General features: G+C 40.2%; 1 protein-coding gene across 2 annotated transcripts in view; it reads left to right on the forward strand.

Annotated features, from left to right (window-relative positions):
• The window catches only part of TSHZ2 (teashirt zinc finger homeobox 2), a 429,090-nt gene that overhangs the window by 270,382 nt on the left and 141,241 nt on the right, over positions 1-17,467 (forward strand). Inside the window, exon 2 of one of the 2 annotated variants that reach the window (XM_087720472.1) lies at positions 11,534-14,609. In XM_087720472.1, the coding sequence (XP_087576598.1) occupies positions 11,534-14,601 (3,068 nt within the window). In that variant the 3' untranslated portion in view covers positions 14,602-14,609. Of the gene's footprint in view, positions 1-11,533; positions 15,852-17,467 lie in introns of those variants that run through there. The other variant, XM_014057746.2, reaches the window with a different exon arrangement.

Here is a 17,467-nt window from a genome sequence, read left to right on the forward strand (position 1 = left end):
GGGGTGGTGGGGGGGAGAGGCAGCCATAATGTTTTCAGTGGCGATAGCAATTGTTACCTCTCTGCTTCTGCCTGGCAGTGCCCCCTTGTGGAAAATGACTTATGTCTCTTCTGTGAGCATCTTTTTTTTTGTATTAGTACCGATAGCACCCTATAGTAGAAAGTGAATTGTAATGGGAAGAAAGAAAAGCGGAGTATAGCTTGGGCCATTTTATGTCAAAGCACCGCGGGACCATGGAGTTCCTCACCTCATAATAGCAAAAATAATTTGTATCAGTTGACATTGTGTACAAAATAAGTCTCTATTCGGAGCAGCCTGAACTGTGTCACTTTGGCTGAGAGTTAGGGAATGCACAAAATCATCCAAATTTTTCAGGCTCCCCCCCACCCCTGCAATTATACATATTACTTTGGTTCCTGGAAAGGACTAGACAAGCAAGAGCCTAATAGAGGTTGATTTTCTGGTGTAAATGAATGTATTTTGCACATCTCTGTCTCAGTCTCTGTCTCTGTCTCTGTCTCTGTCTCTGTCTCTCTCTCTCTGTCTCTATATCTATATCTATATCTATCTCTATATCTCTATATCTCTATATCTCTATCATCTATATGTCTATGTCTATGTCTATGTCTATGTCTATGTCTATGTCTATGTCTATGTCTGTCTGTCTGTCTGTCTGTCTATCTATTTATCTATCTATCTATCTATCTATCTATCTATCTATCTATCTATCTACCTACCTACCTACCTACCTACCTACCTACCTACCTACCTACCTACCTATCTATCTATCTATCTATCTATCTATCTATCTATCTATCTATCTATCTAGGATGTACCTGAAATCAGAAATGCAAGTAACTGCTTTTCTTTTTTTAATGGCTGTCACTTGATAAATCATAATCAATTAAATCTACATCCATTTTATTAAGGCTAAAAGAATAACTGTAAAGAAAAAGAAAATCCTCAAGTTTTTATCTTAAAATAGCACAGGAATTTTTCACAGCTGGCATTTGCTTTGTCAAACTTACACAGATTAAAATGGACTCCTATTGCATTGAGCAGCAAGAATCGCCTTCTGCATCTACCCAGACAGCTCTTCACAAAGGCCAGCCAGCAAGGATGCATACTAGCCTTTTCTAGTTTATTTGAATATTCTCCATTTTCCTCTTTAGGCAGATTCGCATATTTACAAAAGGTCTGGATTATGTTCACCCAATGTTTTTATCGATTCCAAATGCATATAGAACATAAATGGATCCCAGAATAATCCTGGTAAATAAAAATAATGCCAGATACTAATTCTTTTGTTTCTGGCCTGATATGGTCCCATTTATTTTATTTGTATGAGAGGAATTTTGAAATTATATGGTCAGATGGGAAGGAAATGTGCTGGATATCAAGGTATCTGTGGGCACAGAGGGGACATGATTCTGTGTCCAAATGGCACATTACTCTTTAAAGTGACCAAAAGGTACTTTTTCAAATAGCTACTGGAGTTTTTTTCTCCTTGAAGATGTTTTGGTTCTCATCCAAGAAGCTTCTTTGGTTTTTCTATAGAACTTAAGAAGTTTCTTGGGTGAGAAACAAAATGTCTTCAAAGACGTTTTAGGTTTTCCGACCTAAGCGTAGTACATAAAATTATCTGCTACAATGTCCTACCTGTATTCATGTCAATGAATACTTCAGCTTCAACCATAACAACACAGGAGCTCACAATAGAAGCAAACTTATGGTAAACAGCTCCAAACTTGATTGCAGAAAATACGACTTCAGTAACAGAGTGGTCAATGCCTGGAATGCACTACCTGATGCTGTGGTTTCTTCCCCAAACCACCAAAACTTTAACCTTAGTCTATCTACTGTCGACCTCATCCCATTCCTAAGAGGTCTTTAAGGGGCGTGCATAAGCACACCAGCATGCCTTCCATTCCTGTCCTAATATTCCCTTGTATTTGTATTCATTTCACATATTCATAATCATGTCTATAGTTAGATCGGTTATCTAATTCATGCTTGATGAAATAAAATAAATAAATAAAATAAAAAACAAAAACAAAAAAAGTCCAGGTGCCTTTTGAAAAAGCACATTTGAGACAACCACGACCTGGATGACTGAGAATCTCCATCGATGTCTTTAAAGTCACCAGCATATGAGTATTAAGGCTGTGTCAAGATTGGGGATTTGTGGCGAAATGTAATCCAAATTCCCAGGAGGCAGGGGCTGCATTCCAGAGGACCAAGAGATGGTGAATTTTAGATAGTTTGGTTGTCAGGAAGAGAGTCAAGGTATAGTAACTCCTCCCTAGATGTTCTCAGAGCATATCTTTAGCAATACAAGTAGTTTGCTTTAGTTTTGCAAGGTTTCTCATTATAGGCGAGGAATAGTAATGGAAACTAGTAGCAATTCTGGGTTTATCCTGGTTTTTGGAGTCTGACAGGATTAGATTCTCAGGCAGATTCACTGAACTAAATCACATTTCCAAGTCAGATAGTATAATGGTTCGTGAGAAGGTCCTTGAGAGACAGGAAGAGGAGGAGGAAGAGGAACAGTAGACTAGGCAAAAATTAGATTTTGCACTTATGTCAGAAGTGGTGAGGCACTTTCAGGTTGAAAGGATTCGCTGGTGACATCAATGTTGCCCAGAGGATGTCCAAATGGGAGTGATCCTTTCATGATCCCAGCTGGAGCTGGAGTGAAGGGCTAGAGCTCAATCTGCCCCACATCAGCATTCAGGTCTCAAACATGGGCTTGTTAATCTCCACCTCAGCGTCCTAGCCATGAGAGCCAGCAATCCTCCCAAACAGTTAGATAAGAGGCATGTTAGCCTGCAGAAGGAATGGGGGTGTGACAAATGTCTCAGAAGGGACCCTCCCCAGATTCTTGGATTGTAAAGTCAAGGGGGGCATTTACTGTAACCTGACAATAAAGGTAGTGTTTTTGTCAGGACTACCTCTAAAGCAGGGGGTGTCAAACTCCAGGCTAGGGGGCTAGATCCGGCCCACAGAGTACTTAGTACTTAGAACTTAGGGCCGCCCAGGAAACAATGAAGGACTAGTCTGCGGTGTTTCTGCCAGCAAAAATGGAGTTCAGGAGGGCTGCACACAAACTTCCTGAGGTCCGTTTTCCCTGGCAGATGCTTGCAGGAGGCTGTGGCAGCCAAAAAGGGAGCTCGGGACCCATTTTCTTTGGCAGAGTCCTTGGTCACCACAGGCACCCCCGACACAAGTGATGTCGAGCTGACCATACCACCATGACCAAGCCCACTCCTGGCCCCCTGAGGTTAAACACCAATCCTGATGTGGCCTCAATGAAATTGAGTTTGATGGCTAACAGATTGTTGATTTGAATCAAATTATCAAACAGAAATCGGTTGCCTCTAAATCGATCCAGCGATTCAGTGGCCATTTAAGCATGTACAACAAGTCTTTCTTTCCAGATTTAATTTGTTGTCCTAGTCAGATCTGAACCAAATGTGTTCAGAGATCCAGACAGAGGGAGGGGAAAATGTATTTAACCTTTCAGTGAGTGGAATTGAAACAGCAGTTTAGATTTAATCTGATTAAATCTGCACATCTGTAATGAATAGGGTTGTATTTCCTTTCTTTGGCCAAAGTGTTTCTGTCAATTTTTGAATGGATAAAATATAGGCGGCGTATTTCCCGAAACAAGCAACATGCAAACGTTGTAGAGAAAACGGATTGGAATTTCATTAACACAATTATGTGGGGTTGCTATATGCTCCCAGAAAAATATATATAGCTGATTTTAAGAGTGGCATGCAGATGTTCCATGTGTACCCAGCATTCTTCAAAGTTTCCTTTTGTCTTTGAACTCAAAACATTGCACAGCTTTATTTAAATGTTTCTTAGAAAAATTCCCATTACAAAGGGCTATTGTCATTTCTGGCACACAGAATTAATTACTTTTAATTTTCATGGTTATTGCTAGCATACATATTTTATTGAAATTTTAATTTTTTTATTATAAACCATTAAAAAGGAATATGCACGCAAACACACACAGCAAAATGTTCTATCAGGATATCCCGAAACAAAGCAAACATATCATTTCACAATGGTGTCTGCATATTTATGTTAAAAAATACTTTTCTAAAATACAAAAAAAAAAAAAAATTCCCCATCCCTACCCTGAAATATAATTCCCTTATATTATAGCAAGAAAAGCAACGGTGTAAATGTGTACATTGTGTTTCCCACTAGACCTAGCCAAATCTGTCAGTTTCTAATTTTTCCAGTCTACCGGTTGTTCTGCCTTCTTTCCACATCGCTATGCAATATTTTAAAACATATTTACATCACAGCTTCACATTTCTTTCAAATAGACAAATTTGCCCATTCTGTGTTTCTCCCCCCTCTCCTTTAACACTTTTGCGCAAGCTTTTCCTGTTATAAACATTTCACTGTTGTTGTTGTTGTTGTTTTTATTATTTTGATTAGATTGGAGGACAGCTAGATTGTTTGATTCCAGTTGGTTTAAGGTTTAAAGTTTGTAAAGAGAAACCAAAAGTTAAATTGTAGCATGCATTTGAATCTGATGCTTTGCATTGGCTGAAGTAACCTTCTCATTACGGCAGCTGAGCCTTTTCATAGAGGAGAAAGAGGAGATTATTTTATCCTACCTTTATAAAGTAATCCTTGATTTACAACAGTGGGTTTTTTAAAAAAATATTTTTTATTAAACAGGTTTTTTTTTTTAAAAAAAAAGACTTTTTCCCAATTTTCTTCTGTACAACATTTCCACCTGGGTATATATCCATTGTAAATACACTCCCCCCCCCTTATTTCAGTTTCTCTTTGTCTATATATATGATACTATTATATACATTCCTTAATTTACAATCCTTCATTATGTAGCATTTCCATTTGTACAAGTTTGTTCATCCCTATCTATACATTGCTATTTTCTAGGTCCTATGTCTTCTTCATTTAGTCTTTCCTAAATGTCCTCTAGCCATTTGTACAACTTGTTCCATACCATATAATATTCTGTTTCCTCTTTTTCTTTTATTTTTTTTTGTTCACCTAACAGTTGTGTCACTAATTTAACAACTGCAGTGATTCACTTAATGACTGTGGCAAGAAAGGCTATAACATGGGGCCAAATGCACTTAATAAATGTTTTGCTTAGCAACGGAAATGTCGAGCTCCATTGTGGCTGTAAGTCATGCTGGCTGCGCGTTGCTTGCGCATGCACATTTGACTAAAAATTGCTCTGCGCATGCACAGAAACATGCAGGCAATGGCAGAAGAGACCAGATAACATGTTCAGGGGCGTGTCAGGCCTGGGTTACTGCTGGTTCTGCAACCCAGGCCTGAATTCTACTACTAGTTCAAGCGAACCAGGCCAAACCGGCAGCAATCCACCTCTGATGTGGCTGCTTCAAAAGCTGCTTTCAGCCCTGCATGGATCTTGCCCATCACAACTTTCACTGCAGCTGCACATACCTGGCAAAAGACACAGCTGCTTTAATAAGTAAAAAAGGACTGTGCGGCTTTTGCTGTCATGCTTTATAAAGAGTGCCATTCAAGAGCTTTGCGGGATCTTACCAGTCCTCAATAACAATTTTCCTTTAATTCCCCCCCCTCACCTATTGTCTCTTGCTGCTCTACTCCTTGCCTAAGCACTATAGCAATAGCACATAGACTTATATACTGCTTTGCAGTGTTTAAAGCCCTCTCTAAGCAGTTTATAGAGTCAGCATAATTGCCCCCAACAATCTGGGTCCTCAAATTACCCACCTCAGAAGAATGGAAGGCTGAGTCAACCTTGAGCCTGGTGAGATTTGAACTGCCAGATTGCAGGCAGCCGGCAGTCAGCAGAAGTAGTCTGCAGTACTGCACTCTAACCACTGCGCCAATAAGGCTGAGTCACTATTCTGATTGCTTTCATAATAATGTATCTTAAGGGAAATTGGGATCGCTGAATGAAAATATGCAGATGGCGTTTGAGCTTTTCAGGGATTAGTGATGTTATTTTGGAGGACAAAAATTCAGTGTCTCTTTTCTGGCGTTTCCCAGACTTAGAGAGAGGGGCGTATGCCTTTATTTAAAGAAATTTTGCTATATAGAGAAAAACAATGTTTGTCTTACTGAAAATACTAATCGAAAGCCCAATGAAGAAATGTGTGTTTTAAAAATAAAGAAGAAAAAATAGGCCTGACTAAAATTCAGGGTTGAAACAGTATGTAATTTAGTTCAGCTGACATGTGAAGCTTAATTGCACAACTCTTCAAGTTCAAATATGTTGCCATTAAACGGACTATTTAGTGTTTTTTTTAATCCTGCCTTTATTTATTTATTTTATAAATAAATCAAGGTAGCAAACATACCTGGTATTCCTTCTGCCACTTGTTTTTCCCACAATAACATACCTGTGAAGTGAATTGGGCTGAGAGTGAGTGACTGGCCAGTCTCCTGATTTCTAGTCTGATGCCTTAACCAGTAAACCAAACTGGCTGAACCACCAGGGCAGGGGTCTCCAACCATGGATGGGCTTCAATAATTGCAGCAATGGGTTTGCTACCTCGTTACTAGGTGGGCATGGCCATGCCTCCTGCACTATGGGGAGGGGGTGGCATTTTTCCAGGATCCAGAGGCTTTCCTCAAGCATCTGGGAGGGTGAAAACTGCTTTTCTCTGGCTCCAGAGGACCTCGGAAGGCCAGAAACAGGCCCATTTCTGGACTTGTGGAACTTCCGGTAGGCCCGTTTTTTGCCCTCCTCAGGCTCAGAAGGCTTTCCTTGAGTCTCTAGGAGGGCAAAAACTGCTTCCCTCGGGCTCTGCAGGCCCTCTGAAAGCCAGAAGCAGGCATGTTTCTGGACTTCCAGAATCTCTGATAGACCCGTTTCCCCCCCTCCTTGAGTATCCATGCAGGCCTTCTCTTACCTGACATGATGAATGGGCCATGTGGAGACTCCTGAGAGGGGTGGGAGGGGTGGAGTGGGCATGGCCAGCCTGGGGTGGCATTTGGGAGTTCGCCGAACTGGGCAGAATCCTAGCTAGAGAATTGCCCGAACCTATATGAACCCCCAGCAGCCCACCCCTGCCCCCAACCCCTGGGCCACAGCCCACTACCAGACCATGGCCTATTCGGAATTGGGCCACGTGAGTGGCTGGCCAGACACTTGTGCGTGCAGCTCAAATGAGCAGAAGGCCGGTGGGTATTCACAGGTGAGCATCCTGCCCCACCACTCACACAAGTCAAGTTGTGTATGCACGCTGCCTTGCCACTCACACAACAGCTGCATGCGCCTCTTCTCCCATCCCCAGCTGGGCTGCTAAGCTGCAAAAGTTGGGGACTGCTGCACTAGGGGTATTTGTGCAACCTGTATCACTGTATAGTGATACAGATAGTCCTCAAGTTATGGCTGCAATTGGGATCAGAACTGATGTTGCTAAGTGAATTGTTGTTAAGTGAGTTGTGTCTGATTTTATGACCTTTTTGCCATGGTCAATAAATCACCATGGTCATTAAGTGAGGCACACAGTCATTAAATGAATCCAGCTTAGCCCATTGCCTTGCTTGTTGGAAGCTGCCTGGGGAGGTCACACATGGCAATCCTATGAACCTGGGATGCTGCATCCATCAGCAATCCATGGCAGATTTTGAATATGTGATTTCAGGCAGTCGTAAATGTGAGAACCAGTCATAAGACACTTTTCTCAGTGTTTGTCATAACTTCACATGGTGACCAAATAAATGGCTGTAAATTGAGGATTACATGTACAGATTAAATATATTACTAGGGGCAGAGGGAGCAACAGGGAAAGGGAAAGCTTTTTATTTTACAGTACAGTTTAGATTAAGTTAAAGCTAAAGGTTCTCCTAGCACATATGTGCTAGTCGTTCCTGGCTCTAGGAGGTGGTGCTCATCTCCATTTCAAAGCTGAAAAGCCAGAGCTGTCCGAAGACATCTCTGTGGTCATGTGGCCAGCATGACTCAACGCCAAAGGCGCAGGGAACACTGTTACCTTCCCACCAAAGGTGGTCCCTATTTTTCTATTTGCATTTTTTACGTGCTTTCAAACTGCTAGTTTGACAGAAGCTGGGACAAGTAATGGGAGCTCACTCCGTTATGCGGTGCTCGGGATTCGAACCACTGAACTGCCAAACTTTCTGATCAACAAGCTCAGCATCTTAGCCACTGAGCCACCGCATCACTTAGATTTCGTTATGTTATCTGATATCCAAATTAAATTAATCTCAAAGGTGTTTTTTTTTTCTTCAAAAGGCAACTGGACCATATTTTCCTTGAGGAAGAAGAGGAAAATGTTTCGCTTCTCATCCAAGAAGCTTCATCAGTTCTAATTCAGAACATGATGAAGCTTCTTGGATGAGAAGCAAAACATTTTCTTTTTCCTCCTCAAGAAAAAATACACTTCAGTTGCCTTTTAAAGAAAAAAAGCACCTTTGAGACAACTATGATCTGGATGATTGAGAATTTCCGCAGACAAGGTAATTGGGATTGCAGGTATAATATTGGTCTGCCCTTGAGTAGCATGTGTGGGTGTTAATTTGTTCTAAAACCCGCTGCTAAAAAGTTAACTGGTACTAAGTTAAGGAACTGTGATATACCATCCTCCTTCTTTGGATTGGCACAACTCACATTTTCAAGTTTAGGCATACTACTCCAATGCTAACTATGGAGACAAAAAGGGTAGATCACCACTGAATACTAGTATGAACCAGATCACAGCATATCCAAACATAAAGATCTTTATAGAATTGAAAAAAAACAGGGTAGCTAATCTCTTGGATTAAAAATAGTGGGGCTGGATAGATCAATGGTATATTTGGTTTTCTATTGTGGAATTAAATATGGTCTCGCATCCACTTACCAAACATACTAGTCTATGATCTGCTTTTTTTAAACACAATATTTTTTAACATTGCCTCAAATTTACCATTTATCATTACCTCAAATTGAGTAAGCTTTTATGATGAATCCTTCTAAATGTTCTGGAACGTCAAAGGGCAACTAGCATTTTGTAAAGAATGAACCCAATATTGCAAAGGGGTTTTTTTCCCCTTTATCTAGATTGCCCTTGCTCGAGAAATACATTTTTTTGCACAAATAAACTGATTGCACAAAATGGCCTTAATTTGTGTACTGAAAGGGTTGCAACTATGTTCTTTTTTTTTTAAAGAAAAAGAAAAAAAGAAAGATGAAAGTTGTTCTATCAGAAGCTCTTTTACTAATCAAGCATTCTGATGAATTAATCTCCTGCGTTTCAATTTATATGACAATTTCCATATGGTGGAACCTTAAGGAAATCATTTGGAGAGCTCTCTGCACATTCATTAACTACTGTGAGCATCTGTATTTTAACTGCTTTAAAATACCAAAGCAAATGATTTTTTTTGGGGGGGGGAGGGAAAGTGTCTTTAAATATATATGTAAATGTACAATCATGTATTTATTTCCTTCCTTCCCTACTTACTTACTTAGTTACTTACTTACTTCCTCCCTCCCTTTTTTTATAAAGCAAGAATTATTTGCATTCTAATCTAATTCAATTGTTTGGTGGATTTTTTTGATGGAGCCTTCCACTCTTTGGTTCATGTTATGTCATCATTGCTAACACACAAGGAGTTTTAAGAACAACAAATCTCTCAGTTCTTGCTTTGTAAAGGTTATAGTATATATGTCAAAGTGTAGTTTTAAAAAATTCCCTGTATTGTGAAGGAGTAGTTAACACTGGCTATTACATTTGCTTTTGTATACTGCTTCACTTAAGAGAACATAAAAACATCACTAGGAAAGAATAGTAGAAAACAGCAAGAGAAATGTACCTACAGGTAGTCCTTGACTGTTAAACAGTTTGTTTAATGATTGTTCAAAAATACAATGGCAGTGAAAAAAGTAACTTATGGCCATTTTTTGCACTTAAAACCGTTGCAGCATCCCCTTGTCACGTGATCAAAATTCAGATGCTTGGCAACTGACTCATATTTATGATGGTTGCAGTGTCCCAGGATCATGGGTTCCCGTTTTGCAACCTTCTGACAAGCAAAGTCAATGAAGAATCCAGATTCAATTAAGAACCATGTTACTGACTTAACAGCTGCAGTGATTCACTTAACAACTGTGGCAAGAAAGGTCATAGAATGGGGCAAAATTTACTTAACAAATGTCTTACTTAACAACAGGCATTTGAGGCTCAGTTGAGGTTTTAAGTCGAGGACTACCTGTATTCATAAAAGTAAAATTAGCAGTTGCATTGAGATTGTTAGATCAACCTAAGATAATACTTCAGGAAGAATCGGTAGCATAAAAACAGCCTCTTGATTTTGGTAAAAATTCAGATGATGAAGCTGAAATTACATTTAAAATAAGCTTAACAAGTTAACAAGTTAACTCCCTAATTCATGCTTTGAGGATAGTATGATAGCTTCTAATAGTTAAAATTGGCCAGAGTGTATTGGCAGAGTGGGATTTCAGCTTATTCCAACCTTAACAAGTCCCAAATAGAAATTGCTACAACATGATAGCCATTTAGAATTGGCAGTAGTGGGCTTGACACAGCAGTTTGGCTCTGTGGACTGAATCCAGATTAAATTAGTTTAATTTGAGTCCCACTGAAATTAATGGACCAAGGTAATGATGATTTAACTAATGCCCCATTGATTTCAGTGTGAACTATATGCAACTAAGTTAAGATGGATTTAACCCAATATTCAGCAGATCCATATGTGACATATGCAGCTAAATTCATAGAGGGACTCTAAGGGATTTCCATCTAATTTTCCATGCAATTACCATCATTTATTCAAATGCCATGATTATTTGATGAACCCATGGCCATCTCCATTCAGGATGAGATACAGAATTATAACTATTTTATCCTTATAAGCTGAATGAAAATGTTATAGTATTTGTATGAGAATGAAGCATGCCCTTCTTTGGAATATGTTTCACAATTTAGGGATGAACTATTAGATCGTAGAAAAATTTCAGAGTAGAAGCTATGCAAAAAATGTATATTTTCATTGAAAATATTGGGGTTTTTTTAATTTAAAAAACATTCTTATGAAAAACAGTGATTCTGCAAATGTGTATATTGTGTACAATTTGGGGTAGCATTTGTTTGTTCTGTTGTCTCAAGCATCCTGAATGGTTATCATGTTACCAAAATTATTGTACCTGAAAATACGTCCTAAAAGCAGGAATACTTTATTTGGCCAGTTGAAATTTTTTCAAGTGAGCTAATATTCATATCGTCATGTAATTTTAATGGGCTTAATAGGATCTCAGATATTAATTTTTCTGACTGTTCCATTAAGAGGTGGTTAGAATTTGACTACTATTATTAACGCCAAATGTCCATAAAATATAAAGAATAATGATTGTCTGTTAATAAAACCAGGTAGTCTTGCCGGATTTTTCACATCTTGTGCTAACAGTCCATAAAAAATAGAAGATTAACCAAACTCTAGTAAGGAAGCCACTAGAAAAATGAATGTTCCCTGTTTTTATTTGACCTATTTCACACATTTTGATATTCCTTTTCAGGTTATGTCCAAGAGGATGATTTGAAGGATGAGGAAGACATAAAAGAGGAGGAAGAGGATGATGATGAGAGCAATTCAACGGCTCATCTTCAAGGCAGCAATGACCCAGGAACAGATGAAGAACATGAAACTGGTCCTGATCCAAGAGGAAGCTTAAGCTACCAGAATTCCCCAGGGAGCCATATCTCCAATCAGGATGCGGAAAACGAATCCTTGCTCAGTGATGCTAGCGACCAGGTGGCAGACATTAAAAGCCTTAGCTCCAGGGAGGCATCAGACTCCAAAAGCAATATCCATCCCAAACATCCAACGGAAGCACACAGCTGCATGGATAAAATGACAGCTGTCTATGCTAACATCCTTTCTGATTCTTATTGGACAGGTTTGGGACTGGGGCTCAAACTTTCCAGTTCCGATAAGAGGGCATGTGACAATAGAAACGGAGCAAGCAAAAGCGACTTTGATTGGCATCAGGATGCCTTGACCAAAAGCTTGCAGCAGAGTTTACCAGTCCGGCCACTGTCCAAGCCAAACCTTTTCAGCTCAGTCCAGCTGTACAGGCAAAGCAGCAAGATGTGTGGAACTGTATTCACAGGTGCTAGTAGGTTTCGGTGTAGGCAATGCAGTGCTGCCTATGACACCTTAGTTGAGCTTACGGTCCATATGAACGAAAGTGGCCATTACCAAGATGACAACCATAAAAAAGACAAGCACAGATCTACCAGCTATTCCAAGCCCCGGAAAAGGGCTTTTCAGGACATGGATAAAGAAGATGCTCAGAAAGTTCTGAAATGTATGTTCTGTGGTGACTCTTTTGACTCTCTTCAAGACCTGAGTGTTCATATGATCAAAACAAAACATTACCAAAAAGTGCCTTTGAAGGAGCCGGTACCTACCATATCTTCCAAGATGGTGACTCCAAATAAGAAACGTGTGTTTGACATTAACAGGCCTTGCTCTCCAGATTCAACCACGGGGTCGTTTGCTGACACTTTCTCTTCTCATAAGAATGCCAACCTGCAGCTATCGTCAAACAATCGTTACGGCTACCAGAACGGTGCCAGCTACACCTGGCAGTTTGAAGCCTGCAAATCGCAGATTCTCAAGTGCATGGAATGCGGGAGCTCCCATGATACTTTGCAGCAACTCACCACCCACATGATGGTGACGGGTCACTTCTTGAAAGTCACCAGCTCAGCTTCCAAGAAAGGGAAACAACTTGTCTTGGATCCCCTGGCTGTGGAAAAAATGCAGTCGCTTTCTGATGCGTCAGCCACTGACAGCCAGCATTCAAAACCCTCCAGTAATTCATCAACCGATTCTACGGCTCCTGCTTCAGACCTAAAAAAGGAAAGTAAACAAAATAAATCTGAGGAAGCGAACAAAGATGAAAAAGGGGTAAAAAATGAAGACTACGAAGACGCTCTTCAAAAACCACTGGACCCGACAATGAAATATCAGTATCTCCGGGAGGAAGATTTAGAAGATGCTTCAAAAGGTGGTGGAGACATTTTAAAGTCTTTGGAAAACACTGTCACCACAGCCATCAATAAAGCTCAGAACGGAGCACCCAGCTGGAGTGCGTATCCCAGTATCCATGCGGCATACCAGCTCTCGGAGGGAACAAAACCTTCCTTACCGGTGGGGTCCCAAGTTTTGCAAGTTCGACCAACAGTCAGTAATAAACTGAGGCCTATTGCTCCAAAATGGAAAGTGATGCCTATAGTACCCATGACAGCTAATATAGTCCAGTGCAGTCAGTTGAAAAAAGAAGGAGACCCCAAGAAGGAAGCTCAGAAGGACTACATTAAAGACAGCAACAAGACAGATGTGGTTCCTCCCTATCAGAATGAAGGAGATTCGCCTCCTCAGGCTGAGACGTGTGTAGAGTCCAAAAAGTCAGAGCTGAGTCCTTTGAAGGAAGAACCCAAGACAAAGGAAGAGGAGGATAAAATAAAAACAAAGGATTCTGTGACATCATCTCTCACCAATGGATGCCCTCCTGGCAACCACACTTCAGAGCTGCCTGGTTTGAATCCCCTCAGCGCCCTGCAGTCTGTGCTGAACAACCATCTGGGCAAAGCAAATGAGCCTTTACGACCTCAGTCAAACTCCAGCCCCAGTTCAAGCTCAACGTCTTTGTTCCACAAACCAAATTTAAATATAATAGAGAAGCCTGTTCTGTCTCCTGCATCAACGCCGGCTAAACCTGCAAACATTACATCCCGGCGTTACGTGTTTGAGAACAGTGATCAGCCAATTGACCTGACAAAATCAAAGAATAAGAAAGGGGAATCTGTTCAGGCCCAGTCTTGTACTTCCCCACCTCAGAAGCATGCTCTGTCCGACATTGCAGACATGGTCAAAGTCCTTCCCAAAGCAACGACCCCGAAACCTGCAGCTTCATCCAGAATCCCATCCATGAAACTGGAAATGGATGTTCGGCGTTTCGAAGATGTCTCCACAGATGTCTCCACTTTGCATAAAAGGAAAGGAAGGCAGTCCAACTGGAATCCTCAGCATCTCCTGATTCTGCAAGCGCAATTTGCATCCAGTCTCTTCCAAACATCGGAGGGTAAATATTTATTGTCAGATCTGGGCCCTCAAGAACGTATGCAGATTTCCAAGTTTACGGGGTTGTCCATGACTACCATCAGCCATTGGCTGGCAAACGTCAAGTACCAGCTCAGAAAAACTGGGGGGACAAAGTTTTTGAAAAACATGGATAAAGGACACCCCATCTTTTATTGCAGTGACTGTGCATCTCAGTTTAGAACACCATCAACGTACATCGGCCATTTAGAATCCCATCTAGGTTTCCAAATGAAAGACATGAACAAGCTGGCTGTGGAGCAGCAAACCAAGGTAGAGCAAGACATTTCCAGAATTTCAGTTCAAAGATCTCCTGAAACAATAGCTGGAGAAGAGGACACAGACTCTAAGTTCAAATGTAAGTTGTGCTCTCGGACATTTGTGAGCAAACATGCTGTAAAACTTCATCTAAGCAAAACGCACAGCAAGTCGCCAGAACATCATTCACAGTTTGTAGCAGAAGTGGATGAAGAATAATTCCTAAGGTATGCATGCCTTAACTGCAAAAGGGAAAAAAAAGAAAGTGTTTTAATGTGATGTTGATTGAAGGAAGGGCTCTTAAAGCACTTCTGCTTTATTTAAAGAAAATATTACCTTCCAAAATGCCCATTTCTTTCCAGACATTGGCTTCTCTGTCTGTAATTGTTGCATGATGGGACAATTTTTTGCATGGACAGCTGCTTCCATCAGCCTGTTTCCATGATGAAAAAAAAAACACAACCCTTTACAAGTTGCCTTTTTCCCAGGCATGTGCTCTTAAAGGCAAAGAGACCTCTGCCAAGAAAAGATTTGGCATTCTTGCTTGCTGTTGATACCATGTTCCTATTTAGCAAACTTAGCCCTGTAAAGCTTTCCGTAGAAAAAGCAAAGCATGCTGGATGTTTCATTCTAATGATTCCCAATGAAATTGTGTTTGCTTATAGTATTTGAAGCAACTATGTCCCCCTTTGGTCTGAGCACAACAGCAAGAGTGTCACTACAAACTGATGTTTCAGTGTCCAGTTTTCAATAATGGGATTCCCTTGCTTAATTTTAATAACCTTATGAATTCAAAAGCCTTTTGTTCTTGCCCCCACTCCTCACTGTTCATTGCTGGTGAAATATCAAGCCTGTTTTGGGGATTGCTGTCTAGAGCCTATGGATCAACAGGAATAATCACCTCATTATCTTTTTTGGGTGTGGGGAGAGGGAGAACGTGAGGTCATTAAGAAAGTCTAAAAGTCAGTGATAGACATAAGAGTCCCTGTTATCTCCAGCTGGTGCCTCTCATCAGTTCATATAGTTCCTAGAAAGTTATTCTCAACAGGCAAAGCTGAATTGTGTTTGCAAAGCTGTTGCCAGCCTGACAAATTTAAACAAATGTTTTCACCTCCAGATTTCACCAGTCCTTAGGATGATGCTAATTAAATATGCCCCCAATACATTTTTTTTAAAAAAATCTATAACTATTAGGCTAAACTCCAAAACATATTTCTTCTTTTTTTCATTTGCTTTACTTTGAGATCCCTTAATCTAGGATTTCATAACATTTCTGGGCTGGGGGAAAATAGTGATAGTGTGTGGAGGTAGCCACATTCACAAAATGGCTGCCATGAGAGATTTGACCTTTCTGTAAAATGGCTGCTGTGAAAAGAATGGAAAATCCCATGTATCCATTTACTGGAAGGAAATTAGCACTTAATGGGTTCTTGTTGAACCCAAAGGTATTGGTACAAGTAATTGTTATGCTAGAGCAGTGTTTCTCAACCTTGGTGACGTTAAGTCCTGTGGACTTCAACTCCCAGAATCCCCCAGCCAGCTATGGCTGGGGGATTCTGGGAGTTGAAGTCCACAGGACTTAACGTCACCAAGGTTGAGAAACACTGTGCTAGAGGCTGGTGTTTTGCTTTGCCGCATGTTCATCTTCTATTAAGTTTATTTTATTAAAGTATTCCTTTTTTAAAAGTGGGGAGGGGAATCAAGTGGGATAAGCCGCTTAACAGGGACCAAGGGGTGAGTTTGTCAATATCTGGAAGTAGGGGTGAGTTCTCAACTTATGACCACAATTGAGCCCAAATTTTTTCTCGTTAAGCAAGAAGTTGTTAAGTGAATTTTGCCCCGTTTTACAACTTTTCTTACCACAGTTGTTAAGTGAATCACTGCAGTTGTTAAGCTAGCAACACTTGTTAAGTGAATCTGGCTTCCCCATTGACTTTGCTTGTCAAAGGTCGCAAAAGGGGATCACATGACCCCAGGATACCCCAACCGTCATAAATATGAAGCAGTTGCCAAGCATCTAAATTTTGATCACGTGACTTTGGGGATGTTGCAAAGCTCGTAAGTGTGAAAAACAATCATAAGTTCTTTTTTTTTTCAGTACTGTTGTACTGGACAGTCACTAAATGCCCTGTTGTAAGTCGATGACTACATGTACACACAGATTATCCTGATTTAATAGTAAATAATTGGTGCTCAGCTGATTTGGAAAGCAGTATAAGTCTGCAGTCTGGTAGAAAGTACAGAGAAAAGCAACAAGAGTGATGGTATTTATTAAGACTGTCCAAATTTTCATTTCATCAATTCAAATTAGCAAACATTTTGGGATTCAGTGTATGAACTTGATTCAGATTGAATCCAATAATCCAATGTAATTTTGGGAGATAAAAAAGTTTTCTCCACATGGACAATCAGATTTCTGAATCAAACTGACCCGATTTCATCCTTTCAGATTTCAAACTCCATTGTTCAGACTGATTCAACAATTCAGATTGGATTGATCGTATTCTTTGAACTGATTTTGACAAATCAGAGCAAACCCTATTTGCACAGGCCTAATATTTATTAGGTTTTATAGCGCTTTCCTATGTCTGTTGTGCTCTAGCATAAAATAAAAACCAATCAAAAATACAACCTTAAAATACTGTAATAATAATAATAATAATAAAAAAACTTGAATGTCAATTTCTCGCATTGTTTTGGTATTGTTCTCCAGGGAGAGATGCATATTATTCCCCTTCTTTGTATAATACGTGGAAGCACAAAGAGAGAAAATACAAAATAATATACTTCCTCCTCCTATGTGACTTCACTCAACTGTACAGATAGTCCTCGACTTATGACCATTCGTTTAATGACCATTTTGAAATTACACAAGTACTGACTTACAACTGGTCCTCACCAGGTGGGTTGCTGACAGCATTACTGCTGGTTCAGTGCACACGCAGGTTTGTTCCACGCGTGTGCGTAGTTACCCCAAAATAGATCTGCACATGCGCAGAACATTGCAAAATGCAAAAAATGCATGCTGCACTGACTAGGGAACTGGTTCAGAGGCGTGGCAGGCCTGGGTCACTGCCGGTTGCGG

Source organism: Thamnophis sirtalis, unplaced genomic scaffold, assembly GCF_051295495.1.
Source record: "Thamnophis sirtalis isolate CommonGarterSnake01/CBP01778 unplaced genomic scaffold, rThaSir2_p1.2 scaffold_7, whole genome shotgun sequence".
Taxonomy (NCBI): Eukaryota; Metazoa; Chordata; class Lepidosauria; order Squamata; family Natricidae; genus Thamnophis; species Thamnophis sirtalis.